General features: G+C 67.4%; 2 protein-coding genes and 1 long non-coding RNA gene across 11 annotated transcripts in view; 1 reads left to right on the forward strand and 2 right to left on the reverse strand.

The window, feature by feature from the left end:
- Positions 1-20,734, reverse strand: LOC123651283. The gene is made up of 2 exons (XR_006739894.1): positions 19,985-20,734; positions 1-1,018 (listed from the first exon to the last, which is right to left on the reverse strand). It is a non-coding gene; the product is annotated as an uncharacterized LOC123651283 (long non-coding RNA).
- On the reverse strand, positions 1,097-8,509 carry CANT1 (calcium activated nucleotidase 1). 7 transcript variants are annotated; one of them, XM_045572141.1, is made up of 5 exons: positions 8,147-8,509; positions 4,311-4,425; positions 2,931-3,581; positions 2,266-2,469; positions 1,097-1,831 (listed from the first exon to the last, which is right to left on the reverse strand). In XM_045572141.1, the coding sequence occupies exons 1-5, from the start codon at positions 8,492-8,494 to the stop codon at positions 1,461-1,463; spliced, it is 1,689 nt and encodes a 562-aa protein (XP_045428097.1). In that variant the 5' UTR covers positions 8,495-8,509; the 3' UTR covers positions 1,097-1,460. The 7 variants fall into 7 exon arrangements, with proteins under 7 accessions (XP_045428097.1, XP_045428100.1, XP_036268200.1 ...); XM_045572140.1 differs by lacking the exons at positions 4,311-4,425; positions 8,147-8,509 and adding an exon at positions 4,849-4,913 and having other exon boundaries at positions 1,176-1,191; positions 1,448-1,831; XM_045572144.1 differs by lacking the exon at positions 4,311-4,425 and having other exon boundaries at positions 2,931-3,270.
- C1QTNF1 (C1q and TNF related 1) overlaps positions 13,816-27,007 on the forward strand; it is an 18,086-nt gene continuing 4,894 nt past the window's right edge. Inside the window, exons 1-3 of one of the 3 annotated variants that reach the window (XM_045572169.1) lie at positions 23,723-23,741; positions 24,577-24,582; positions 26,334-26,499. In XM_045572169.1, the coding sequence (XP_045428125.1) occupies positions 26,345-26,499 (155 nt within the window). In that variant the 5' untranslated portion in view covers positions 23,723-23,741; positions 24,577-24,582; positions 26,334-26,344. Of the gene's footprint in view, positions 14,108-16,498; positions 16,624-23,722; positions 23,742-24,576; positions 24,583-26,333; positions 26,500-27,007 lie in introns of those variants that run through there. The other 2 variants (XM_045572168.1, XM_045572170.1) reach the window with 2 other exon arrangements.

Genomic DNA, 27,007 nt, shown 5'->3' on the forward strand with positions numbered 1-27,007 from the left:
ACCTCGGCCCCCTGCGCTTTATTGTTCACAGAACCTCGGCTCCTGCGAGGAGGAACCGTCAGTCACAGCGGCAAACGGGGGGGTGGGGGGGGCCCTTTACGGAGTCTCCAGCCTGAGGGGTGCTGCAGCTGGCCCGGGTGTGGCAGGGCACACGAAGGCCCGGGGTCTCCGGCTGTGACTGTCCCCACGCCCGGCTTCCCAGTTCCACCTGCACCTTCCATGGGAGCAGTGCCCGTCGCTGCCGCCCGCCAGGGAGGGCTCAGGAGGCCCCGGCACTGGGACGGGCGGCCCCGTGGGAGCCGCGCTCCAGGGACACAGGCACCGCCAACAGCTCGCTTTCACGTCTCGGAGAAGCAGCGGGTGCTCAGCTGCACGAAGCATGAGGCCCCGAGGGCTCCCCACCCCCCAGGCGGTCAGTTCCAAGCCGAGAAGTCTGGGACAGGTCCTCGCAGGGCCGGCGGCCCTCCTCGCAGTCCCGCCCCGCGCTCTCCTGGGGGTGAGGCAGCTTCCGGCCAGGGCCTCCGCCGCTCCGTCCGGCTGGCCCGTCCCAGCCCTCCGCCTGCTCCCTGCGGCATCGGGACAGGCTCGGGGCCGGGACGGCAGAGACAACTGGGGCTCGTGTGGAGTTTCCCCGGAGACAGGCTGCTGGCTCCCGGGAAGAGGAGAGAGGGCAGGAGGGACAGGAAGTGTGGCAGGGCCTGGCGCCCCGTCCAGGAAACCAAATCCAGCCGTTCCTGGGAGCTTGGAGGGCACGGGGCCGGGGGCCTCGGTCGCTGCGCCCCTGGGCCCGGGCCCAGGGTAAAACCCGCCTCACCCACTGCAGCTCTGACTTCCTCTCAGCCACCGCGGAGAGGGGTCTCACTGCAGGACTCTGCTCTGTCATAAGAGTTGGCCATTCCTTTTTATAAGGAAGGAAACTGCTTTAATTCGAGTAAGTTAAAAATTAAAGCTTCAAAGAGCTTCGGAGCCACAGAGTTTCCCTGGAGGAGGAGATGGAACCGGCCGAGGAGACAGAGACCTGGCTGGGACCTGCTCACAGCCCTGCCACATCTGCCCATCTGTCCGTCTGCCCGCAGTGCCAACAGGTCCTCTCCGGGCAGGAGGGGTTCGGGGTGGAGCGGGGCTTGAGGTCCCGCTGGGCAGGGGCACTCCAGATCCCCCGTCTCTGCCGTGTGCCAGATGGGCTCGGCGCTGGCCGACGGCAGGAGCCAAGACACATTTAGCGAAGAGAGAAGAGAAACGGAGGCCAGAGGGAAGGCAGGGCCGGGCCGGGCCGCCCGGAGCCTGCCCTGGGGTGGCCCCTCCGCTGCTCCCGGGGCCCGAACTCCCTACTCTGGAGCCTCCAACCCCAGACCCACCGCTGAGCCCCGGAAGCAAAAGAGCAAACCAGACACCCGCAGAGGGCAGCCGGGCTTTTCGAAGCGCACCGCCCCCGCGGCCCCGCGACGCCGCGTCTCCCATCAGATGAACTCGATCCCCTCGTACTTGACGTCCCCGACCTTGGTCTCGGGCAGCAGGAAGCGCCCGTCCAGCGTGAAGGCCATGATGTAGGTGGCCACGCGGCCGCCGTCCTCCTCGGACTTGAGGGCCACGATGACCTGGTCGCCGGTGCCGGGCACGAACTTGAAGGAGGAGAAGCCGTGGGTGGGCACGGCGGGGCCCACGCGGCGCGCGGCCACGGCGGCGAAGTCGGGGCCGGCGCTCAGCAGCAGGTTGGTGCCCTTGCGCTCGTCGTCCCGCTCGTGGTAGCGCTGGTGGCTGGCGCGGCGCGGCAGGAAGAACCAGCGCTGCAGTGCCTCGCTCCAGCAGGCCGCCTCGTGGATCAGGTAGCCTGCGGGCGCAGGGCCGGGCCGGCATGCACTGGCTGCTGCAGATCCCGGGGGGAGGGGATCCCACCCAGCCCTGCCCTCCTTTGGGTCCCCGTGTGTCCCGGAGGACGGAGGGACATGGCAGCCCACAGAGGCCCTCCCATCCGGGCCCGTCTTCCTGGCCCAGCTCCCCCGGGAGGCCCGGCCGCGCGGTGCCGTCTGTCCTCCGGCTCCCCGCGCTGGCCAGAGCGCAGGCGCAGGAGCGGGGACCAGCAGGGGCCCTGCGGGGCACGGGGCCTCGCTGGGGTCCTCGGCCGCGTCCCCCCAAGTCCGGAGCCGGCCAGCCCTCTCCGAGCACCACGACACCCCACTACGACAGCGGCCTCTGGGGGCTGCCCCCACCTCCGCCCGGGTCAGCCCCCGGCCCAGCCTGGGGGCCCTGCCTCGGGGGCGCTACCTGGCGGCTGGATGCCGGCGGCCGCCCGCAGGGCGTGGTAGTGGGCCACCCAGTTCTCGTGGTGCACGCTGCCCCGGAAGCTCACCACCTTCACCCACTCGGGGTTCTCGTTGACCACCTCGCCCGTGGTGGTGGTCCACTCCTTGCCCAGGCCGCCCACGTACAGGTGCTGGTCCTTCACCGCCAGCCACTCCGCCTTGAAGCCTGCGGACCGGACGTGAGGGACTGAGCCCCGGGGGTCCGGCCACCCTGGGCGTCAGAGGTCACCGGGTTGAACTCGAGTGGACAGGGCAGCCTGGCTCAAGCCCCATCCTGGAGGGTCAGCAGCCGGCACACTCCTCAGCAGACTCCACAGCGGGACGTGCTCTCCCCTACAGTCCCTCCCTGTCCTCCCCCCCGCACGTGCTCCCCTGCCCCCCCGTGTGCTCCCCCAACCGTGTGCCCCCCATGCTCCCGTGTGCTCCCCGCCATGTGCCCCCCAATGCCCCGCGTGTGCCCCCCACGCCCCCGTGTGCCCCCCACGCCCCCGTGTGCTCCCCGCCATGTGCTCCCCTGCCCCCCGTGTGCTCCCCCGTGTGCTCCCGTGTGCCCTCCACACCCCTCGTGTGCCCCCCCACGCCCCGCGTGTGCCCCCCATGCCCCCGTGTGCTCCCCTGGGTGCTCACCCTTCCCCACGCTGCCGTCGCCGTCGGACAGGATGACCCAGGGCACGGCCGTGGCGCCCTCGATGCGGTAGACCACCCCAGTGCGGTCGTCCACGGAGTAGAGCTTCCCGTTGAAGGCCGCCAGGTCGGACAGCTCCATGCCCCGCCCCTTCTCCGCCAGGTGGGACTCCAGGACGCGGGGGCCCGGGTCCCACTCCACGGCCACGCGGTCGCCGCTGGGGGACAGGGTCAGGTGGCCCTTCTGCAGGTAGCTGAACCACGTGTTCTCCTCCCGGGCCTTGGAGTCCGTGTCCAGGTCGGCGATGACCGCGATGCGGTAGCGGGTCCCGCCCGGCGTCCGCTGGGGCGCCGACAGGGGGTAGGTGTCATTGTACCGCTCGGCGGCCGCCTGGCCGAGCCGCCAGTTGTGGGCGCTGGGCGCGGGGGGCCTGCCCGGGGCCGGGCGGTGGGCGCAGAGCAGCCAGAGCACGGCGAGGCCCACGGCCGCCGGCAGGAGCACCCTCCAGCGGACGCGGAAGCGGGGGTCGGCGGGCTTGCTCATGGACGCCAGCGCGGGAAGGCGCCCCGCACTTATCCAGGCGGGGGGCATAGACTCACTCCATGCCGGGGGCAGCGGGGCTGGCGGGCGGCTGTGCGGAGGGCTGGCGGGACCTGCACACGGGAGGGAGGGGGGAAGGTCATGAGCGGCAAACGCAGGCCCAGCACAGCTTCCTGACACCGGGCTCCAGCGACACCTGCGTGCCCCTCTTCAGGAAGAGGGGCCGCCTCCCACAGCACAACCCCCCCCCTCCAGCTGCCAGAGGGCTGGCAGGGCAGGTACTGAGGGCACAGGGCTGCGTCCTGTCAAATGCCGCCTCGTCCGGGAAGCCCTCCCTGGAGGCCCTGCTCCTGACAGGACCTCCACCCCTCCCCGGCCCGCACACACCACGGTGCACACACCCCTGTCCACTGGCCCCGGCCGACGCCTGCCTGCCAAGCAGGTGAGCTGTGGCCCCTCCTGGGCTAGATCTGTGGCAGAACAGCTGCAGGCCAAGCAGAAATGGTTGTTTCTCGGCACCATCTGCCCCTGACACCTTCCTGTTCATGCGCAAGATGGGAGGGGCCAGAGCCCGCAGGGCCTCACTGCCTGGAGCCCAGCGGCCTCACGGCCCATGGAGGAGGAAGCACACTCCACTTCCTCCAAGCCCCGTCCCCACCCCATCCCGGCACAGGGACCAGTGGGCAGGCTGCCGGTCACGGCGGCCACCACGGTCGTCCGCACCGCCTGGCGACTCCCTCTCCACCTCGCCCTCCCCAGCCCCCGTCCCCGTGCCCTGACCGCTCTCTGACCTCTGTCCGCTCACTCCTGGCGGGTCAGTAACTCCTGTGACTGTGGCCCACCTGCCAGCCCGTCCTGGAGGAGCAGCCCCGTCCGTCCCTCCTGAATCGACCTCGTAACCCCCACAGCGAGGGCTCCCCACACCTTCCAGGCTGCATGCCCGCCGCCCGCGGGCACCAGGCACAGGAAGGTAAGCTGCCGGACCGTCTGCCGCCGGAGGCCCGGATCTTTACAAAAACCCAGCAGCAGCCGCCGCCCGGGGGGCCTCGCCCACACGGCCGAGGCCGAGGCCCGAGCCTTCCTGCCGCACCAGGCCGACCGCACGGCAGCGGCAGCCGGAAACCAGGGCACCCGCTCCGTAACCGCTCCCACCGGCGGCTCCGCTCAGGTGGCCGCAGACAGCGCCCGGTGAGGACCGGGGACGCACCCTTCCGCTCCCCCACAGGGCAAGGCTCCCGCTTTCCAGGGAGAACGGCTCCCGGACACGCCTGTTCGGCTCTCCACAACCAGCACTTCCTGGTGGAGCAGGTCGGCACCGGCCCGGCCCAGGGGCGGCACCAGGGAGACCCTCGGCTCGGAGTGAGCGGGCTCAGGCCCTACCTTCCCAGGCCATGCTCAGCGGCCCCAGCCTCAGGCCTGGCTCGGCGAAAGGGCCCCTCCGGGAGCCGCAGCCCAGAGGAGGTGCAGCCCAGAGGAGGCTCCCACTCTGCCAGGGGTGGTGCCAGGAGCGGTCCGACAGGTGGCAGAGCAAACAGCCCAGCGGCTCTGCCCTCAGGGCAGGGAGGCATCCCGGATCTGAGATAAGGGGCGGCTCCCAGCTCCCGGCCTCTGCCCCGGACTGGGCAGCACTCTCCCCCCAGCGCCCCTGCGGCCGCCGCCTTCCTTCCCGCCAGCCATGGCCTCTGCTGCGCCCACAGAGCCGAGTGCCCGCCCCGATGGGAAAGAAGAGCTGAACCCCCTGCCCTCGAAGACCCTTCCGAGGCCAAAGGCCGCCAGCCGACCACCTGGAAGCATGCTCACCCGCCGCACCCCCTCCCCGGCACCCCAGCATGCACCGCTCCCTGGGCCGCCCCTCTGTCCTCAGCCCCCACCCTAGGGGAGTGCAGGGGGCTCCTATTCCCGCTGTCACGTCATTCGGACTCGACAGCTGGGACACAGCTACCCTGCAGCCCCGCAGGCCGCAGCCGGAGGGCCGGTCCCTCCCGGGACTGGACAGAGAATCCGCCTCCTGCGTGTTCATTTCCCGCCTCCGGTGGCCGCCCGAACCTCTAGGCTTGTGCGCGCGGCCCCCCCCCCACCTTAGAGCCAGCATCTCCGTGCCTCCCGCTTCCTGGGAAGGACCCCGTGGTCCCCTGGGCGCTCCCGGGCATCCAGCGCGACCCCAGTTTAAGGTCAGCTATGGGAACCGAAGGGTGCGTCCCATCCACCGCCGATGGCGGCCCTTACCCGCGCCTCTACTCTGCACGGATAAGAGAGAAAGACGGAGACTGACCGTACCTTCGCAACACCCGCCAGACAATCAGGAGTGTGCAAATGAACCCTACAAAGATGGAGGTTTAATTTGCACACACAGGTGCAGAGCAGCTGGGGGGCAGGATGCTTCCATGGTCGCCATGGCGATGACACAGGTGGGCCACACTGCCCCAGCCCCTCCGGGCCTCTGGGCAGCGTGGGAAGGCGGAGGGCAGCTCCAGCCGGAGCAGAGGCGGTGCCGGCAGCCGGGGAGGCCCGTTCCTGCACGGATCTTTGTGCCTCGGGCCTCTGGGTACAGATAAAGGGGTGGGAGTCCAAGGCAGGCACCCCAGAGAGAAACGCACATGTTCCCGGGTTCCTCTGGCATCAAGACTTCTTCCCAAGAACTGTCCTGGTCTAACTCAGGGCCCTGTGGATACTGATGACACCGCTGACCGGCCACACAGTTACCCACGTGCACATCAGCCTGCTGTACCTGGCAGAGATTTCACTGCCTCGCCCTAAGGCGAGGGCAGACCAAGTGCCGTTCCCCAGCCCTGGCCTAAGTCAACACAAAGTCCTAAATAGTCACCAGCAGAGTTTTAAACGCCCTAATGTTGGCACGCACTAAGCGTGCTCCAGGAATGGCCACGCTCCTGCGTGGCTGTGGGCCATAAAGCCAGGGCGTGGCTGGGTCTGGGGCACAGCTCCGGGGAGAACGGACACCTGGAGCTCAGGGGAGGCATCCAATCGCCTCGCCGGAGCGGGATCTGGCCCCAGTGGCCCCTGTCTCCCTGGGGCGTGGGGTTCCCTCCCCCCGTGAGGTCAGCTTCACCTGGACCAGAAAGAGCAGGGAGACCGGGAACCCTCCGTCCGACCACGGCGGCAGCCTCGACAGGCGCTCTGCTCAGGGCTGCCAGGAGCTGAGGGCGGCCCGCCAACCGCCTCCCAGCCCTCTGGCGGGCAGGCGGTCCGCCTGAACAGAGGCTCATTGAGGCCGCAGGAGGGGCAGCGGGAGGCCACCTTGTCTGCAGGCTTGGGCTGGACTTCTGGAGGGGAGGTCGTGGGGAGGGGTTGGGGGTCGGGGGTTGGGGGCCCCACAGCCCAGCCGGGAAGATCTGTCAATGGAGCTCCTCCACGGGCGAGGACCGAGGGCTGCAGAGCCCGCGGCTCCCGACGGATGTGCCCCTGCTTCCTTCCGAGCGGCCACGCCGCTGCCAATGCGGCCCTTCCGCCGAAGAGCCAGCGAGATTCGGTACCAGCACACGCGTGTTCCCGCACGCATGCTTCGTTGGAAATGTGGCAGGAAAGCTGCCAAGCACATCCCCCGAGACAGGCATGAGCAATGGGGCTGGGTGCTGAGAGACCGCCCTCCTGGGGGACACAGGGAGCTGGGAAGAAGGGGATCCCAGGGCCACACAAGCCTGGGACACAGAGGACACGGAAAGGCACCGAGCCACACTTGAGAGAGGGAGCTGCTGGTCCCAGGTTGAAGGGATCCAGACCCGGGGGGCAGGAGGGGCGGGGGAGGACGGCCATAGTCTGAAGCAAAGGAGAGGAAGGCCTGGGCATGGGGGGTGAGAAGGCTTGCCTGCTGCAGGTGTGACCGAGTCAGGCAGGTGGGGGAGCCCTCATCCCTCAGGAGAGGCCGGCACAGGTCAGAGTTGGGGTACTGAGGTCAGAGGGGGCAGAAAAGGGCTGTCCTCAGGGAGGAAGGGAATGCATCCATCAGGGCCAAAGGGGGCGGGGTCCCGTAGTCAGAAGGGGGCGGAGCCCCAAGTCAGAGGGGGGCGGGGTCCCCTAGTCAGAGGGGGGCGGAGCCCCAAGTCAGAGGGGGGCGGTGTCCCAAGTCAGAGGGGGGCGGGGTCCCCTAGTCAGAGGGGGCGGAGCCCCAAGTCAGAGTGGGGCGGTGTCCCCAATTCAGAGGGGGGAGGAGCCCCCAAGTCAGAGGGGGGCGGTGTACCATAGTCAGAGGAGCCCCCAAGTCAGAGGGGGGAGGAGCCCACAAGTCAGAGGGGGGAGGAGCCCCTAGTCAGAAGGGGGCGGTGTCCCCTAGTCAGAGGGGGGAGGAGCCCCCAAGTCAGAGGGGGGAGGAGCCCCAAGTCAGAGGGGGGCGGGGTCCCCTAGTCAGAGGGGGCGGGGTCCCCTAGTCAGAGGGGGGAGGAGCCCCAAGTCAGAGGGGGGAGGAGCCCCCAAGTCAGAGGGGGGAGGAGCCCCAAGTCAGAGGGGGGCGGTGTCCCCTAGTCAGAGGGGGGAGGAGCCCCCAAGTCAGAGGGGGGAGGAGCCCCCAAGTCAGAGGGGGGAGGAGCCCCAAGTCAGAGGGGGAAGTACCTTCAAGCCAGAGTCTGCGGGAGAGCGGACGGCGGGGGAGGGAGGGACCGTGCGGAGACAGCAGCAGGCCCGTAGCAAGCGGAGCGCGGGCGGCCGCGGGGCCGCCGTCACTCACCCGGTGCGGACCGGCTCCGGGCCCGCGGACGCGGGGACCTCTCTGCAGGCCGGACCGGGACCCAGCGGAGGGCCGACTTCCGCCCGGCGCGCTGCCCCGCCTCCGAGCAACACGCTCCCGGCAGCCTCTGCTCTGCGGCTGCGCACCGGCCGCGGCAGGGGCTGCTGGGAGTTGTAGTTTTTGTGGCTCAGCTAGCGGGTCCCGGAGGAGGTGGCGCGGGCGGGGGAAGGGCGGGAGGGACTTTGTGCCGCCTACCCTGGCCCCTTCCCCCGCGTCACTTAAGAACCTCACGGAGCAGAAACGGGAGGGGGCGGCGGGGAAGGCTACAGCGAGGAGTCTGTCATTCATCGAGCTGAGACTCTAGGACCCCTTGCCTGGGCCTCTTTCTGCGAGCCCCTTCTCAGAAACCCCCTCCCCCGGCCCTTCGGGCGCTCGCATCTGAATGTTGATCAGTTTCCAAAGCAAAGACTAAGGGTCTGATTGCTCCAGCGGCCTGGGCGGGAGTTCCTCTGACAAACCCCTTTTTAAGTAAGGGTCTCGGGTTCATCCCTCTTCTCCAGCCCCCTAGTTATCTCGGTGGAATTCATTTAGACATCCCTGCCTCTCACTCCCAAGTCCTGCAAGGATGCTCATTTCAGCAATCCTAAAAAAGCCTGGTGGGAGTGGAGCCAGGCAGGAGCAAGGGGTGGAGCTGCTGCAGGGCCTGCACCTTCAGCGTGTGTGTGTGTGTGTGTGTGTGTGTGTATGTGTGTGTGCCTGCAAACCCCGGGCCTCTCAGGAGCCTTTCCTTAAAGTTACAGGCACAAAGGAAATTTCAAATTATGTAAACGGTGCACAGTGAAAAATAACCTCCCCTCCCCCTCCCCCTACATTCCCTCCCCAGAGGCAAGCGCTATTATTAGTTTCTTGCGGTTATTCTTGCAGAGAGTTTGTGGCGCACAAACAAGTCATAAACACATATATTACCTTTTAAAAAACCAAATGGAAACGTGCTAAACACACGGTTCTGCATTTTGGGGGGAGGGGGGAAGAGGCAAGGGGCCAAGTCTGTTTTAATTCACTTGTGCTTCCCATCATTCTAGACCATGTCCCAACCATATATCGTGTATTACTACAATTACTTTAAATTATTCAAACTTTTATCTACATAATATATAAAAAGTAACGACCAGAACAGCCAGTCGCTGTGATGTCCACAAGGGCCAGCGAACCAGCCAAATCTGGGGGTGAGGCCAGCTGGCCACCCCCAACCCCCATCTCTCCCCCTGGCTAGCCCCACCCCCAATGGGCCTCCAACACCCTATTGGTCTGCGGCCCCTCCCCCAGCCAGCTCCACCCCTGATGGGCCCCTCAACTCAATCAGGGACAGGGCTGGCCAACCAACCACCCATGGCCCCTTCCCATGGTGCCTCACTGGGTCAGCCCCCACCACCCTATCAGCCTGCGGCCCCTCCTCCCAGCCAGCTCTGCCCCTGATTGCCTCCCACACACTAATTGGGGGTGGGACTGGCCAGCCCACAGCCCCGCCCCATGGCTGGCCTCACCCCCAATTGGCCCACCCCACCCCAATTGGGGGCGGGGCCCGCTGGCCAACCTCCCAACAGGCCCAGCCCAGATGCACCTGATTGGGGCCAGGCTGGCTGGACCCCACCTGTGCAAAAATTTGAGCACTGGGCCTCTAGCATATAGTATATACAAAAGCCTAAGCGACTGGCCAACTGGCTGGTAGCTATGATGCACACTGACCACCAGGGGGCAGACACTCAATACAGGAGCAGAAGCCACAGGCATGGAAACATGGAACAGCTGATGAATCTCAGAGGGAAGAGGGGAGAGGGGAGGGTGGGAAGAGATTAACCAAGGATCTTATATGCATGCTAAAGGCCCTAGGCCTGAGGCTCTCCGACATCCCCCGAGGGGTCCCGGATTGCAAGCGGGCGCAGGCCAGGCCGAGGGACCGAACGGGTGCTCGGATCCGTGGACCAGGTGGGCTTCTGGTATCTTTATATGCCTCCCGAGCTTAAAAGAATGAAAACTAGCCCTCATCAGTTTGGCTCAGTGGATAGAGCGCCGGCCTGCGGACTCAAGGGTCTCAGGTTTAATTCCGTCAAAGGCATGTACCTTGGTTGCGGGCACATCCCCGGTAGGGGGTGTGCAGGAGGCAGCTGATCAATGTTTCTCTCTTATTGATGTTTCTAACTCTCTAGCCCTTTCCCTTCCTCTCTGTAAAAACTCAATAAAAAATATATTTTTTTAAAAGAGTGTAGCATCTTCGTGGGCGTGGTCAGGCTGTGCCAAACCGGTGCCCCTCACTGTCAGCAATGACTCCGCGGCCACCAGCACTGGGTTTTCCTCCGATTCCCACTCTCCAGGCCACCTCTGCGTCCTGGGAGCCCTCGCCCCCGCCTCCTGCCGGGAATTCTCTGCTCCGGGTTGTGGATCTGCACAGAAGACTAAGAATTCTTGGCTGTAATCACTCATCCACTCAGCTCATAGCTCATTCATGTCCCAGCCCAGGGCTGGCTCCTGGGCCCTCCACTAGGGGGCCCTCCCATTTCACTTGTTAGGGAAAACATTGCACAACACCGTGGTCGGCAAACTGTGGCTCTCTGGCTCCTTGAGGGTGGCTCTTCCACAAAATACCACGGCCTGGGCGAGCCTATGTTGAAGAAGTGGCGTTAGAAAAAGTTTAAGTTTAAAAAATGTGGCTCTCCAAAGAAACATCTATCGTTGTACGGTTGCTATTTGGCTCTGTGGACTCATGAGTTTGCCGACCGGGGGCCTAACCCCTCGGCCTCTGCCCACCTCTGTCTAACCCGAAGCCCTGAAAAGCCCTCCCCCGCAGGGAGGCCAGCGTGGAGAGCGGGGAAACGAAGGCAGGAGGCACGGTGGCTCGATTCGGGCCAGAAAGCCCATAAATGGTGACCGTGAGCCTGGGCAGCGGCTTCCCGCGAGACCGTCCGTCTGGGCCTCCGGCGGGCCGAGGGGGCGTCCCTGGAAAGACCTCTCGACGGGTGTGAGGAGAGAGAGGACAGCTGGTCGGCCCGCTCGGTCTCGGTAGCTGCCGGTCCTGATCCCCACGTGCCCCGAACCTTCTAGACCTCGGGCACCGCCACCCGGGAGCCACCGGTGTGGACGGGCCGGCCCGGCTGTCACGCTTCCATCTCAGCCGCTTCTCCAGACCTCCGAGGAGGCGGTCCCGCCCCGCCCCTTGGCCGCGGGTCCCACCATCTGACTGCCCGTGGCTACCCTTTGGCACGGAATGCAGAAGTTTGCAATTCCAGACTCTGCGCTCCTGGGACCACTGGGCAGCCCGGCCCGAAATAGCTGGGAGAGGCAGGCCGTTAGGGCCTGGGGGGCGGGAGGCCCCAGGGGCCATGGTGGCGGGGAGCTGGAGTCTGACGGACTTGAGCCAAAGGTCACGTCGTTCCCGGACAGACGTGGTGAGGAGCAGTGGCTCAGGGCGGCCGAGGGATTGGCTCACGGGGGACCCGGTGGGCTCCCCAGGCTCCTCTTCCCGGAATGTCTGCTCGGTCTGGGTGGGGGCAGTCTGGGGCTCGGGGTGAGGGGTGGGGGGCAAGAGCTGCCCTGACCTGGGGATACTCAGGCAGCCCCTGGAGGAGCCCAGACATCCTGGTGGAGGAGGCCTGAGCTCAGGAATCCCGGTGGGCGTGGCCTGCCCAGCTTCGGGAGGCGGGGCCTCGCCGCTGGTTAGCCCCGCCCCGAGCTGGGAAATCTCTCCCAGGCACTGCTGCCGCTTCGGGCTCTGGTTGGTCAATGTCGGGTTTTTGTTTTTGTGTTTTTTTGTCCTGACTCCTGTTCTGGAGCCGGCCAGGACTCTCTGTCCTGCGGGAAGGTATTTGCCGATCGGGGAACATTCGCCCCGGTTTCTGGGGAGACCTTTGGCCGGCCATGGACCAGAACCAAGCTGTCCGGGAGACCGCCCCCGGCTGGCCGAGTTTCCCCTCTTCCTTACTCACACTTTGTTCTTTAAATATGTGTGTTTTATTGCTATTGATGTCAGAGAGGAAGGGGGAGGAGGGAGAGAGATAGAAACATCCATGATGAGAGAGAGTCGTGGATCGGCTGCCTCCTGCACACCCCACACTGGGGATCGAGCCCACACCCTGGGCGGGAGCCCCGACCGGGAATCAAACCGTGACCTCCTGGTTCATAGGTCAACGCCGGACCCCTGGGCCGCGCCTGGGATCGAGGACCGAGTTCCGGGGGAGGTCAGCGTGCTGGGCCCGGGCTTGTTGACAGGAAAGGGCCTCCCGTCACGCCCGGGGTGAAGGCCGGCTTATCGGGGTCTTCCTGTCCCTGATCAGCCAGGGGCAGAGCCGGGCCAAGCCTCAGGCACAGGCCTCCGACAGGGACGATGGGGTTCGGCAGTCACGCCGGAGCGCCTTGAGCTCCCCCAGGCCCCAGGCCCGGCATCTCCGCGGCTCCCACGGGGGGCGGTGGCGGCCGGGTCTCTGTGGAGTGGCCGCTGGGCTCTCTCTGGCCCCCTCAGAAGCCCCCTCTCCCTCCACCTCCCCGCTCCCCGCCCGGTGGATGTCAGCCCCCCCTCCCCACGCCTTGATGTCTTCCAGGCAGACATGTGGAGCAGAGGAGGGAGGACGTCTGAAGACGGGGGGGGGGGGGCGCGGGGGGGCGTCGTGGGCCCTCTGCTCTTGTCCTGTGGCTCCCGAACCAGCGTCCCAGGGCCTATGTCCTCTGTCCGGGTCCCAGGGACACGGCCGCGCGCGGGGAGGGGGCAGAGGGGTCGGCACAGCCTCAGGGCGGGCGGAGAGGGCGTGGGCGCAGGTCGGGAAAGAAGCAGGAAAAATAGAAGGGTCACCGCAGCAGCGTCTGCTTCTCCGGGCAGACCCTGCCTCTCCGTGATGGGAAGGATTCCAGAAGAAGCCGGCCTGGCTCGGGGGTTGGCGGGGGAGCAGCCGGGAACGCTGGGGCCGTTATCGGGCTGGGAGGCAGGACCAGGGGCTGGCTGGGAAAGAACGTGGGTGGCCCAGCCGGTGTGGCTCAATGGCTGAGCATGGACCTAGGAACCGGAAGGTCGCTGGTTTGGTTCCCTGTCAGGGCACGTGCGGGGGTTTCAGGCTCCATCCCCAGTAGGGGGCGTACAGGATGGATGGATGGATGATTGTCTCTCGTCATTGATATTTCTCTCCCTCTCCCTCTCCCTTCCTCTCTGACATCAGTAAAAAATGTTTAAAAAGGAAGACGGTGTGTGAGAGGGAGGAGAGCAGGGCTCTCCTAGGAAGAACGAGGCTGAGAAGGCAGTGCCAGGCCCTCCCCGCGCCCTCACGCCCTCCTGGCTCTGACCAGGGCAACGGACCAGCCCGGTCCGAAGAGGCTGGTGTGTACAGACACGTGCACCCAGGACCTCTGCGCTCCGCTGTGGGGGTTCGCAGGTCTCCCCAAACCACCGTGGCCCCCGTTCCCAGGGGGCGGCCCTGGTCCAGGGGCGTCTCAGGGCTGCCGGGCGGGGGGGAGACTCCATCCCTCCGGGCGAGCTCCCAGAATCCCGCCCCCGCCACCAGGCTCCTCGGGGTTCCCAGGCGGGGCCGGGTGGACGTGCAGGCACTCGGAGGGCCGCTCCCCGGGGGCCCGGAGGAGGCGGCGGCTCCCCGCCCGCCAGGCACACACACAGTTAACGCTCGGCGGCTGCTGTTTGGAAGGCGGATCGGGCGGGCGCTCACATCTGGCGGGGCTCCGCTCCTGCTCCTGACGCGGCGGCCGCTCCTCCGGCTCTTCCTTCACTTTCCAGAAACCCGTTTCCGCTTCTGGCCGAGACCGGAGCCCAGGAGACCGAGGTGCGCGCCGCCTGCGCCGCCTCCCCTCCCCGCCGTCCCGGACTCTCCCCGGCTTCCCGCTCTCCCGACACGTCTGCGCTCGGCCGGCCCGCGGCCCGAGATGCTCTGAGGCGGCGCTGGGCAGAGGCCGGAGGGCCGGCCGGAGGTAGGTGGTGGGGACGGGGCGGGGGACCAGCGCTGCCGGCTCCGCTCCGGCTCCTCAGCGGCTCAGCAGGAGCCGGGCGGGAGGACGGGCAGCCGCCTGAGCTGCCAGGCCGGCCCGGAGCCGGTGGGAGGGGCCCGGTGGCAGTTGTGGCAAAGCGGCCGAAAGACTGGGAGCTGGGGGGGGGGGGGGGGTGTGAGCCTGGGTCCTGCAAGGAGGGGGCTGGGCTCATGGCCCGTGGGTGCTGCCAGGAGTGGGGGTCTCTCCCTGTGTTTTGTGGGGTGCTCCTCTCGCGTCTCTCTTCTCTGCAATTTTCGGAGGGTGTGAAAGGGAAAGGAATGGTCCCACGTCCCCCTCTGCTCCTGTGCGGAGCCCCCACCCCGATGCCACCTGGGCCCCTGACAGCAGGTCTGTCCCGCCTCCCGGGGCCACGGGGCGCCACCCGGACAGGAAGTGCCGGCCTGAGCCGGGGCTGCGGCCGGGATGGGAGATGCACGTGCCTTTTCCGGGCCCTCCGGGTGCGGCCCTGGCCTGCCCTGGCGCTGGGTGCGTGGCCTCTGGGTGCTTCCGGGCATGGCCAGGCTGCAGGTGCGCTTCCCACCGTCCTGGCCCGCACGGGTCCGCCTGGCCCACCACGCCGATTGCAGGGCAGCCCGTGTCTCCCAGGGAGCTCCCCCCCACCCCCTCCGGGCACTCGCAGCCTCCTGACCTGCTGGGGGGCAGGGAGCCGCCTCGCTGGGGACTGGTTCTGTCCTTTTTGTCACTTAGTTTCTGAGCATGGAGGCCGCTGGGCCCATGTGGAGCTTTGAAAATGAGAAGTGGCCCTGGCCGGTGTGGCCCAATGGTCAGAGCGCCCGCCCATGCGCAGATGGGTCTCGGGTTCGATTCCGGTCAAGGGCAGGTACCTTGGTTGCAGGTTCTCTCCCCGGCCCCTGGTTGGGCGCGTGTGGAGACAACCAGCCAGTGTGTCTCTGTCTCTCTTGCATTGATGTTCCTCCTCTCTCTCTCTCTCTCTCTCTCTCTCTCTCTCTCTCTCTCTCTCTCTCTTTCTCTCCCCCACCCCCTTTCCCTCCTTCCTTTCTACTCTCTCTGGAAAGCAATGGAAAGATTATCCTCAGGTGAGAATTAACAAAAAAAACAAAGAGAAAAGGCAGAGTGTGCTGAGGAACTGGATTGCCTCTGCTGCCGGCTGGGTCCCGGGTCCCTGGGGGCTGTGAGGTCCTCAGAGGCTTTTTCCCAGGCCAGAGAGCGGCCGGCCAGGCCCCAGGCCCCAAACCGAGGCCCTGCTGCTGGGCGCAAGGGGAGAGGCCGCGGGGCCCCGTCCCTGTGACCGAGGGGAGGGAGGACATGTGGGTGGAGGGGAGTCGGGGTCAGAGGGGACTCGTCCTCTCCCATCTCCTCCCTCCTCCCCTGGACCTGGGAGCCGAGAGGGAGAGAGGAGCTCCAACCACCATCACGGCAATAAAAATAGTGGCGGCCTGGAGGTGTGTGTGTGCGTATGCGTGTACATGCGTGCATATGTGTGCGTGTACGTGTGTGCATGTGTGTACGTGTGCCTGTACGTGTGTGTGTGTGTGTGTGTGTGTTTCTCACACAAGCAGGCCCAGAACAAAATTCCCAGCAATCCCACCGTGGCACGTTCGGCCTCGAAGCTCCAGAGGCTCGCCCCTCGCCAGATGCTGCCGGAGTGGGACCGCTCCCGCCTGCTCTCTGGGCCCAGGAGGGCATGGGGCTGAGCAACCGAGCTCCGGCCAGAACCCCAGCTTCCCGCTCCCAACGTCCTCGTCCCAGCTGCCCCCAGAGACAGGCCTGGGCACAGGGCAGGCCGGGCTGCTTTCCAGGACCCTGCTCTCTCTCCTCCTCTCTCTCCTGCTCTCTCTCCTGCTCTCTCTTCTCCTCTCTCCTGCTCTCTCTCCTCCTCTCTCCTGTTCTCTCTCCTCCTCTCTCTCCTCTCCTCCTGCTCTCTCCTGCTCTCTCCCCCTTCCTCTCCCTCCTGCTCCTCTGCTGCCTCTCTCTCCTCTCTCTCTCTCCTCTCTCTCCTCTCTCCTCCCTCTCTCTCCTCTCTCTCTCCTCCTCTCTCTCCTGCTCTCTCCCCTCCTCTCCCTCCTGCTCTCTCCTCCTCTCTCTCCTCCTCTCTCTCCTCTCTCTCCTCTCTCTCCTCTCTCTCTCCTCTCTCTCCTCTCTCTCTCTCCTCTCTCTCTCCTGCTCTCTCTCTTCTCTCTCCTCTCTCTCTCCTCTCTCTCTCCTCCTCTCTCTCCTCTCTCTCTCCTCTCTCTCCTCTCTCTCTCCTCTCTTCTCTCTTCTCCTCTCTCTCTCTCTCTCCCTCTCTCTCTTCTCTCTCCCTCTCTCCTCCTCCTCCTTCCCTTTCTCCTCCTTCCGCTCTCCCTGCTCTCCGTCCTGTTCCGGTCCGGTCCGGTCTCCGGAGAGGCCCAGGGCATCTGCCGGGAGGCAGCGGCGCTCCCTACCGGCGGCTGCTGCCCATCTGGGCACCGGGAGCAGGCGGCCAGGGGCACGCACAGGTGGGAGCGGACGGGCGACGTGGCCGGGGCGGTCCCAGGCTCCTCCCCGGGTGGGGCAGTCCCTCACGTTCTGTTGGAATCTGCTGCTTTCTGTTGTTCTGCCGGTGCCTCTGCCCGCCCCCGGCCACCAGCTGTAATTAGCATGACTCACCAGCCAAGCATTTCGGCCGTGAACGTCACCCATCGGAGCAGAGATGAAGGGAATCCGGCAGATAGAGCCGGGCTGCTGGCGCCCTCCGGGACTCCGCGGCTCCTGCCCTTTTCCTTGGGGCCTGGAGGCCAGCGGGACCCTGTGCCGCCCCGGCCTGGCACTGGAACCTGGGAGTTCGGGGTCCCCAGCCCTGCCCACTGCCCCGGGCAGCGCCGCCTGCCACTGCGCCGGGGGGAGCCCGTCTCCCTGCCCGAGACCCAGAAATGTTTAACCGGGGGCTGGCTTCGCAGCGATTCCTCCCAGGGCTACGGACCCTGTGGGCTGTGGGTGGTGTTGTTGTTGTCCTGTTTTCATCATGGAGCTCTGCCCTCAGCGCACTCTCCCCCCCACCCCCTCTCGCTTTAAAAATATTTTTATTGATGTCAGAGAGGAAGGGAGAGGGAGAGAGAGAAACATCGATGATGAGAGAGAATCACGGACCAGCTGCCTCCTGCACATCCCCGACTGGGGATCGAGCCCACAGCCTGGGCGCGTGCCTGACCGGGAATGGAACCGTGGCCTCCTGGTTCATAGGTTGACGCTCCACCACTGAGCCACACTGGCCGGTGAACTCTGCCTTCCCTTAAGGTCAAGCGAGACCAGGCAGCTCCCTGGACAAGATCTCAGGCACGTCCCGGCCTCAGGCAGCGCCAGGAGCCTGCCGCGTGCAGGGCGGTGTGGACAGGCCCGGGGAAGCCTGCCCGGCGGGGGGCGGGGGGTGGGGGCGGAGGAGGGAGCAGCCCCAAGAGCTGGTCCCGTGAGGCCAGGGTTCGGCACCCTCAGGAGCCTGCTGGGTCTGTGCGGGGTCCCCGGCCTGGCAGGGCCAGTCTGCACACCGGAACCACAGACACCGCGGCTGGGCACATTGGGGGTCCCCTCTCCCCGAGCTTCTGTGACCTCTGACCCCCTCGCCTCCCGGGACAGGCTCAGCTGTGAGAGCAGGGGCTCGTGGCCGCTTTGGGTCGAACGGAAAGATGCCCGTGAAGGGGCACGAGTGGCCCTCAGCATCCCGGCAGCCCCACGCTCGCCTCCCAGAGCTGGGCCCGAGGGGGGCAGTGTGGGCAGGGGTACGGGAGGCTCCCTGCCACCCCCCCCGGGTGCTCCTCGCCTGCCCCGAGGCCTCTGAGCCAGCCCTCCGCAGCTGGCACGGGCCTGGCACAGCCGCCTGGGCATCCGCCCGTCCAGGAGGCTGCAGGGACAGCCGTGGGCAGGCTGCCCTGGTGCCTGACCGGCCCTGGCTCCCTGCTCCCTGCTCCCTGCTCCTGGCTCTCTGGCTTCTGCAGGAATTTTCCTTGAAAAGAGGAAGCTGCACAGGAGGCTGTGGGCAGGGGCAGGGCAGAAGCAGACGGCGGGTGGCGGCCAGAGCAGGGCGGGTAGAGGGGCGGGGGCACCAGGACATCCAGGGCCCAGGCCCGGCCAGGTCCCTGGTGGCTGCTGCCACGTTCCCTAACCCCTCAGGGTGAAGGGTCAGACATTTGGGGCTCACCGTGGGCCCGGGTGAGGGTCACGGGCAACACGTGTGTGAAAACGCAGCCGTCCGCACCGCCCCTTGGCCCTGGCCGGTGCTTACGTGGCTCAGGGTGCTCGCCCTGACGGGGCCCACCCTGCCCGGCACACAGTCACCGAAGACTCCCGCCGAATTTGCCTGGGGCCCCGGCCCCCTCCCCCACCCTGCTGCTCTGTGCTGGAGGCGAATTCCCGGGATCTGGAGCCCCAGGGCGGGGCTGTTTGTCCTTCTGGGGCGGAAAACAACGGGACTAATGGGGACAAGCTGGGCCTGGTGTGCCGGGACCCAGGGACCCAGGCTGAGCGCCTGAGGGGCGGCCGCCGGCAGCCAGGTGGGTGGCCGCCGGGTCCTGTGTGTGCATGTGTGTGGGTGTGTGTGCACACGTGTGTGTATGTGTGTGCATGTATGTGTGTGTGCGCACATGTGTCTGAAGCCTGTGCTTTCACCATCACCACTTGTGACTGCTTCTCTGTGTCCCTGACCAGCCGTCCCTGACCAGAGGCCGCTGAGGGCTGCGTGGGCGGACCCACCCCCTCCGGCGTCAGTTACCGCTTATTGAGGTGCGTGTCCTGGTTCGCAGCTCTGCCGCCCCTTTATGCTGCACCAGCGGGGCGCAGCGGGAGGTGTGTGCCCCCCAGTTTACGTAGCTCACGGTTCGTCGTTCGTGGGTGGCCGTGGCCACGGGCGTGGGCGGTGCCGCTTCCGAAGCAGCGCTTTTCAGAGCGGGAGAGGCCCGTTTGGAGAAGGACAGTCAGCGGCCGCGCCAGGATCCCGTGTCCTGTGCCCTGCGTCACTCCCCCGCCCCTGTCCGTCTGTCTGTCCAGCCACCCGGCCCCTGGGAGGACGGCTCTGCCGGGAATGGCCGGGAGGTGGTGTGGAGGCCACCGGGTCCAAAGCCGCCAGCGCCCGCCCCGGGACGAGGCCCCCGCCACAGGGCGCGCCTGGTGCGAGGGGCCGGCGAGGAAGCAGTGTTCACAGACAGCCCGCCCGGAGGCCTGCCCGGAGGAGGTGGCATCTGGCCGGAGTCTGCAGAGCGCCTTGGGGGAGGGGGAGGGGAGGGAGAGACCCGGGGTGGGGCTGGGACTGGTGTGGGGACTGCAAGTGGCTCCAGGAGTGGAGGACACGAGTGTTGGGAAGGGGGGCCGGCAGGGTGAGGCGGGAGCTGGGGTGAGGCGGCCCTTTATCTCCCCGTGGCCCCCGGGCTCGGCCTGCAGTGTGGGCGCCTCCCTGGTGAGCAGGGGAGGGGGTGGGGAGGGTGGGGGGGGGGCGAAGAGCTGAGGAGGCCGAGGGGGAGGACGGAGACCTCGGAGCGAGGGGACGGGTCAGAGTGGCGGGCACGGGGGCCGGGGCCGCATGGCTCCCCAGCCTCTGGCTGGGCCCGGGTCGCGGGCACCGTCTCCACCCGCTGAGTGCCCAGGCAGCGGGCACGGTGGGCGCGGGGCCCGGGTCTAAGGAGCCCAGAGGGGTTCAGGGTGGTCGGGCCTGGCTCCGGCCCAGCGCTGCCGGCAGAGCTTCCGCAGAGCGCGTCCCCCTCCAGCGTCCGTCAGCGTGTCCGCTGAGCTCGTCTGTTTGTTTTGACTCAGTGAGCAGCGGGGGCTCGGGCTGCCGTTTGGAGAGCACAGCCCAGGCGGCGGGACCGACGCCACGGCCACGGCCTCGGCCACGGCCACGTGGGGAGACAGGCAGCGGGTGTTTGGGGGAGGTGCGAGGGCCAGGGCTCAGCGGGAGAGCCACGTCCCTCAGGGGCAGCTGCTCCGCGCCTGCGGCCGATGGAGGCGGGACGGAGGACGTGGCGCTGTCAGCTGGAGCCGGGGCCAGGCCGGGCCGGGCCGGGCCGGGCCGGGCCGGGCCGGGCCGTGGGCTGACCGGACGCCGGGCTGGATTCTCGTCTTGCCCGGCAGCCGGCGGCATGGCTCAGGGCCCTGTCTCTGCCTGCTCCCCAGGCCCTGGAAACACCGAGACGGGAACGCTGTGAGCGGAGGGTGGTGGGCGCAGGCTCAGGCCCGTCCGTGCTCCCGTCGGACACGCGGTCGGCTCCGGAGGGGGTGGGCTGCGGGAGGTGCGGGCAGCCACCTGCGGCGGCTCAGGGCGCAGCACCGGCTCCTGGCTCCCCGGCTCCCCGCTCCCCTCCGCGGGCTCTCCAGGCAGCGGCCAGCGCTGCCGGGACCACAGCCGGGAGGTCGGCCGAGGACGCCCGTCAAGGAGCCCTTTGTGAGCGCCGGGCGCTGGCAGTTGCCCCGGAGGCCGGGCCGGGCCTGGGCGGCAGGCTGGCTGTCTGCCCCGTGAGCCGCTCCTGGCGGAGTCGCCCCGGGAGGACGGGGATGTTTTAGGGTGCGGGGGCCGAGGCCCCGCTTTCCTTCGCCCCTCTGTCCCCAGCAGAGCCGCCCCGAGTCCCTCCGAGTCCCGGAAAGCCCCGGGCCGGGGGACAGGCAGCCTCAGGAGCAGACGCCCCCCGGGCCCCGGGGCCGTTTCTCGGAAATGGGGGTCAGTGTGTGGTCACCCCGTCTCTCAGGAAAGCACCGCTCACCCCCGTGACCTGAGCCCCCGTCCCCCTCCCCCATCCGCCTCCTCTGCAGGCCTGGGGGCACCGAGAGGCCGGGACCGGGGCTGCGGGGCCGGAGGACGAGCTGAGGGATGGGCGTTGGAGTTGGGGCCCATCATCCACGAGCTGGCGTCTCCCTGCCCCTCCTGCCAGGGTCCGGTGTGCGGGCCGGCTTCTGGGGAGAAAACCCCATGGTCCTCGGGGCCCAGGGACACCCCAACACGACGCCTCCTCCCTCCGGGCACCCGGGCCCGAGTCCAGGAGCCCTCCTGCAGAGACTCCCGCGGCACCCATGTCCACGGAGAATTCGGCGGAGGCCATGGCAGCCGGGGGCGGGGGTGGGGGCCGGGGCGGGGTGGGGGCTGAAGGGGCGGGGCCGGGGCAGGGGGGCGGGGAAAGCGGTGGGCGCTGAGCCGGCACAGGAGGCTGCTGGCAGGGACGCCGGGCTGAGGGCTCCTGACCCAGAAGCCACGGGGTGGGTGGAGGTCCCAGTGGACGAGGGTCCTCGGGAGACACAGGTGGGATGTGGGGAACGTCTGGGCCCTGTGGCCAGGCAGACACTGGACTGAGTCTGGGGCAGATGGGGTTGGGGTGCAGGACGGGCAGGCGTCTGCGGACCCAGAGTCCCAGCTGCTCTTGCTTTGCGCCTCCTTCCCGCCCGCCGGCCGCCCGGCGCCAGGACACGCTCACGGGCGCTCCCTGCCCCGCCGCCCGCTCGATGTGGTGGCTCCAGCCATGTGTGACTCCCAGGAGCTTGGGACGTGGCCAGCGTGACCAGGATCTGAGTTTTGAACTTTGTTTCCATGTCAATCATCTGCCGTGAAACAGCTCCCCGTTGGGCAGCGCCGGCCTCGAGTGCCACCCACTCGCCATTTCAACTCCAGGCGTGCCGTCCGCCCGGCGCATCCTGTCTCCTCTCCAAGGCCGCAGCCCCGGGAGCTGTGGCCGGCCCCGTCTCCCGGGCCCGCCCCCGGCCGTGCGGGCCGTGGCCGGCCTGCGGGGCCCTCGCTACGGGGGTGTCAGGCGCGTGGTGGGCAGCTGGCCGTGTGTCGTGGGCGGCCGATCCGGAGTCCGCCCTCCCGCGCAGCAGCCGGTGGAGGTGGGAGTGCCACGTTCAGGCGCTGGGCTGGGTGTGGTCCCACATGTGGTGCTGAGTGAGCCCCCCGCCCCCGAGGGGGGTGACCGTCTGCCTCGGGGTGACCACACGGAGGTGGGCGGGGCCAAAGGTGCCGGCCGGTTTTAATCAGAAGAAAGCTCGCTGGGTCACTGTGAGCTTCACCTCCTCAAAGGGTGCACCCAGCCGCGGCCGGTGTGGCCCAGTGGGTAGAGCCTCGGCCTGCGGACCAAAGGGTCCCGGTTTGATTCCGGTCCAGGTTCCTCCTGGGGCCGGGCCCTGGTGGGGGCTCCTCCCTCTCCCACTCTCCCTGAGGATGGTGGGAACATACCCTTGGGTGAGGATGGGAGAAAAGGGGTGCACCCGGGCCCAGGCAGGACTGAGAGGGCAGAGTGCAGAGGAGGAGGGGTCTGCAGCCTCCTGCCTCCTCCAGGCCCTGCGGTGGCCCTCCCCCGCCCCCGCTGGGAGGGGCCGCTCCTCCCCGGCCTGGAGCTGGGGCCACAGGGCGGGGAGGAGGGGTCTGTCCGACGGCCAGGCGGGAGCAGAGGGTGCCCTGGGTGCCCTGGATCCTGGCAGATGGGCCCCCTCCCCGGGTTCGGGAGGTGAGTCCAGACTGGAGTCACGCTGGGAGGGACCCCAGATGCGGAGGCCACGCGGGCAGGTCTCCCGGGAGCACTGCCGCCCCGCCCGCCCCTTGAGCCTGCGCCTCTGCGAGCCGCCTCCCCCCAGGCCTGTCCCTCGGCGACGTCTGGGGGGGGGGGGCGGCTCGGCGGGGCTGCAGCCACCGGGTCCGGCCGGCCGGCCGCCCGTGACTGAGGGAACAGAGGCCTCGGCACACGGTTCCAAAGACGTGTCTGGAGGAGGGGGGCTTCCAGAGCGGAGCCCTGCTGCCCCTCAGTCCGCCCGGGGCCCCGCCTCTCCCCTGGGCCGTCACCCCCCCCAGCCGTCACCCCAGCCGTCACCCCAGCTGTCAGTCACCCCAGCCCACCGCCGCTGCCACCTCCTCCTCCGGCACAGAAACCCCTTCCTCATGAGAAGAGACCGGCAGCATCGTCCCACAGACAGCAAGTCTGGGTTGCGGGCTCGATCCCCAGGAGGGGGCGGGCAGGAGGCAGCCAACCAGTCTCCCGCACTGATGCTTCTCTCTCCCTTCCTCTCCACCTGACAAGCAATAAAAACATATTAGGAAGGAAGGCGGGAAGAAGAAAGAGAAAGAGAGAGAGAGAGAGAGGAAGGGAGGGACAGTGGGGCCCCATTTCTCAGGGGGGGGTGCCCCCAGGACACGTGGTGACGGGGGAGGTGTGTTTTGGGGTCCCCTCTGGGGTGGGTGCTGAGGGCCCCTAGGGGTGGAGTCAGAGATGCTGCGCAGTCTCCCACGTGGCCCAGCCCGGCCCCCCCCCGCCCCCCGCCCCCGTTCCAAAGCGAGTGATTTGGATTTCCTTCCGCGCCCCCCCCCCCCCCCCCCCCCCGCAACAAAACTCCAGCTTGAAGAAAGGAAAACCTCTTTCCTTCCAAGGGATGCAAGTTGGCATTTAAAAAGGAAAAAAGCGTGATTATTGAGGCGACAGGAAAACAGGAAACGCGGCGATAGGGCCGCTGAGCGCCGATCGGACGGCGCCCGTTCAGCAGTCCGTGCAGCCGCCCCGGGGACCTGCCCGGCAGAGCGGGCGCGCACTGAGGACGGACAGAGGGCAGAGCAGACGGGAGCAGGAGGAGGGCAGGGCTCCGACAGCCGCGTGGGGGAGGCACCCAGTCAGGGCTGAGGGCCGGTAAGTCTCTGATGGGACAGGAGGGCAGCTGTGGAGTCCGCCCCCCAACCCCTTCCCTGGCGCCTAACAATTAGGGAATCTCTGGCTAACCGCTCATCCTGGTCTTTCTTTCTCTCTCTCTCTCTTTTTAAAATATATTTTTATTGATTTCAGAGAGGAAAGGAGGTGAGAGAGAAACATCAATGATGAAAATCATTGATTGGCTGCCCCTACTGGGATCGAGCCCGCAGGCCAGGCCCGTGTCCTGACCAGGAATCACATAGGTCAGCGCCCCCACCCCCGGAGCCAATCGCCGGCTGGGCAGAGGGACTAATGTGCACGTTATGAACCACAGTCTCTGGCGTGGACTGAGGGCGCAGGGATTGGGGGGGCGGGGCCTGGGAGGGTCCCTGGGCCCGATGCTGGGCTGGTGGGGGACTTGGCGGTGGGGCCCGCTGACACCCAGCGGGGAGGTGGGTCGTGCGGGGAGTGGGTGCAGGGAGAAGGGGGGCCCGGGGCAGCCTTTCTGGGTCTGAGCTGTCACATGTGCCCTTTCTGTCCGGCTCTGCCTGCCCAGGCCCCTCCCCCAGCCGGCCCCAAGCCTCCCCCTGGGGTCACGCCCTGGCCCCCGTGGGCACCCCCTCGGGCCCCCGCGCTGTCGGGGTGAGGGGCCCCCGTGGCCCCCACTGTCAGGTGAGGGGCCCCCTTGGCCCTGCGTTGTCGGGTGAGGGGCCCCCGTGGCCCCGCTGTCGGGTGAGGGGCCCTGGCCCAGGTGACAGCCGCCTCCCCGGGCAGACAGACCGTCACTGACCGAGAAACCGCCTCCGAGGCCCTGACCATCAGAGGAGGAAGGCAGGCGTGGACGCAGGGAGCTTGTCCCCCGTTTCCGCCCCCGTCCCGTGGTCCCCCTGGGGGGCGGCCCTGTTCCCACGACCGCTGCCTCACAGGGCGGCCCGCCCCGCGAACTTGGGTTAAGCTGGAGCCCAGCTGGGCGCTGTGCATGGGCAGCGCAGCCCCTGGCGGAGCCCGGGCTGTGCCTGTTGGAGCCTGAGACCACCCTCGCCCTCCGTGGGCTCCCGGGGACCCAGGGACAGCTCGTCCTGAAGGGCTGTCCGTGCTTTCCCAAAGGCCCCCCCGCCCCGGCACCAGGAGCGAGAGCAGGTTGGCCTCCAGGAGACAGCGCTACGGCCGGGCCTGGGCCCCGCTCCCAGTTCGATGCTCTGGGACGCTCGCTGGTGGCGCCCCCTGGTGGCCACAGAGCGCCGTGCAGCCACCTGCCCGCTCACGTGGTTGTGGGACCCGTTACTCACTGCGTTGGGTTCTGCTCATTGTGCTAATCGGGCCGGTCACACCCCCCTGGGGCCCAGCAGCTGCGGGGTCCCTTCCCAGGCGGCTGTGGGCTCGGGCAGCTGGGTGCCCCCAGGGGCCCTGGGCTGAGGCTTGGGGCGAGCGGTGTGCACATGGATTCTGGGAGGGCTCACGGGAGGACATGAGTGTGCTGTGAGTGTGCGGAGTGTGTGAGCATGTGTGTGCATGTGGCAGGGCGTGAGCATGCATGTAGAAGTGGACCGAGGTGTGTCAAGTGTGTGCACCTGTATGAACATGTGTGTGCTTGTCTGTGAGCGTTAAGTGAGTGGAAACTGAGGGTTGTGCATGTGTTATTGTGTGAACACGCGTGTGTTGGCTGTGTGAATGTGAGACAGTGTGCTTGTGTATGTGTGTGGGAGACGTGTGACAGTGAGTTAGTGTGTGAGGGCGAGTGTGACAGTGTGTCTGATAGTGTGTGTGGGAGACAACGTGTGTGGAGACAGAATGTGTGTGTGAGACAGTGTGTGTATGAGATAGCGTGTGTGTGTGTAGGAGACAGCATGTGTGATAGCATGTGACAGTGTGTGTGTGTGTGTGTGAGACAGCATGTGTGACAGCGTGACAGTGTGTGTGTGGGGGGGAGACAGCATGTGTGACAGCGTGACAGTGTGTGTGTGTGTAGGAGACAGCATGTGTGACAGCGTGTGTGTGACAGCATGTGTGTGACAGCGTGTGTGACAGCGTGTGTGTGACAGCGTGTGTGTGACAGCGTGTGTGACAGCGTGTGTGACAGCGTGTGTGACAGCGTATGTGACAGCGTGTGTGTGACAGCGTGTGTGTGACAGCGTGTGTGACAGCGTGTGTGACAGCGTGTGTGACAGCGTGTGTGACAGCGTGTGTGTGACAGCGTGTGTGTGACAGCGTGTGTGACAGCGTATGTGACAGCGTGTGTGTGACAGCATGTGTGACAGCGTGTGTGTGACAGTGTGTGACAGTGTGTGACAGCGTGTGACAGCGTGTGTGACAGCGTGTGACAGTGTGTGTGTGTGTGTGTAGGAGACAGCATGTGTGACGGCGTGTGTGACAGCGCGTGTGTGACAGCAAGTGTGACAGCGTGTGTGTGACAGTGTGTGACAGTGTGTGACAGCGTGTGACAGCGTGTGTGACAGCGTGTGTGGGAGGCAGCATGTGTGTGTGCGGCCGCCCTCCCGGCAGGAGCGGGGACACTGCGATGTCCGGGCGGGAACACTCCTCTGGGCTGTGTCTCCGCACACCTCCGACCACCCCCGTGTCTCCCGCAGGCGCTGGGACCATGGGCTCCCGCGGACCCGCACGCGTGGTGGCGTGCTGCCTGCTGCTGGCCTTCGCCTGTGGCCCCGTGCTGGGCCGCGTGCCCCCTGACCAGGAGGAGCCGCAGGAGCCAGAGGGCACCGAGGAGCCGCTGCGGGACCGGGACCCTGCAGAGAGGTGAGGGTGCGGGTGCGGGTGAGGGTGCGGGTGCGGGTGAGGGTGCGGGTGCGGGTGCGGGTGCGGGTGCGGGTGAGGGTGCGGGTGCGGGTGCGGGTGCGGGTGAGGGTGCGGGTGCGGGTGAGGGTGCGGGTGAGGGTGCGGGTGCGGTGCGGGTGAGGGTGCGGGTGCGGGTGCGGGTGCGGGTGCGGGTGAGGGTGCGGGTGAGGGTGCGGGTGCGGGTGCGGGTGAGGGTGCGGGTGCGGTGCGGGTGCGGGTGCGGGTGCGGGTGAGGGTGCGGGTGCGGGTGCGGGTGCGGGTGAGGGTGCGGGTGCGGGTGAGGGTGCGGGTGAGGGTGCGGGTGCGGGTGCGGGTGCGGGTGCGGGTGAGGGTGCGGGTGAGGGTGCGGGTGCGGGTGCGGGTGAGGGTGCGGGTGCGGTGCGGGTGCGGGTGCGGGTGCGGGTGAGGGTGCGGGTGCGGTGCGGGTGCGGGTGCGGGTGCGGGTGAGGGTGCGGGTGCGGGTGAGGGT

The sequence above is a fragment of the Pipistrellus kuhlii genome, unplaced genomic scaffold, assembly GCF_014108245.1.
Source record: "Pipistrellus kuhlii isolate mPipKuh1 unplaced genomic scaffold, mPipKuh1.p scaffold_m20_p_44, whole genome shotgun sequence".
Classification (NCBI taxonomy): domain Eukaryota; kingdom Metazoa; phylum Chordata; class Mammalia; order Chiroptera; family Vespertilionidae; genus Pipistrellus; species Pipistrellus kuhlii.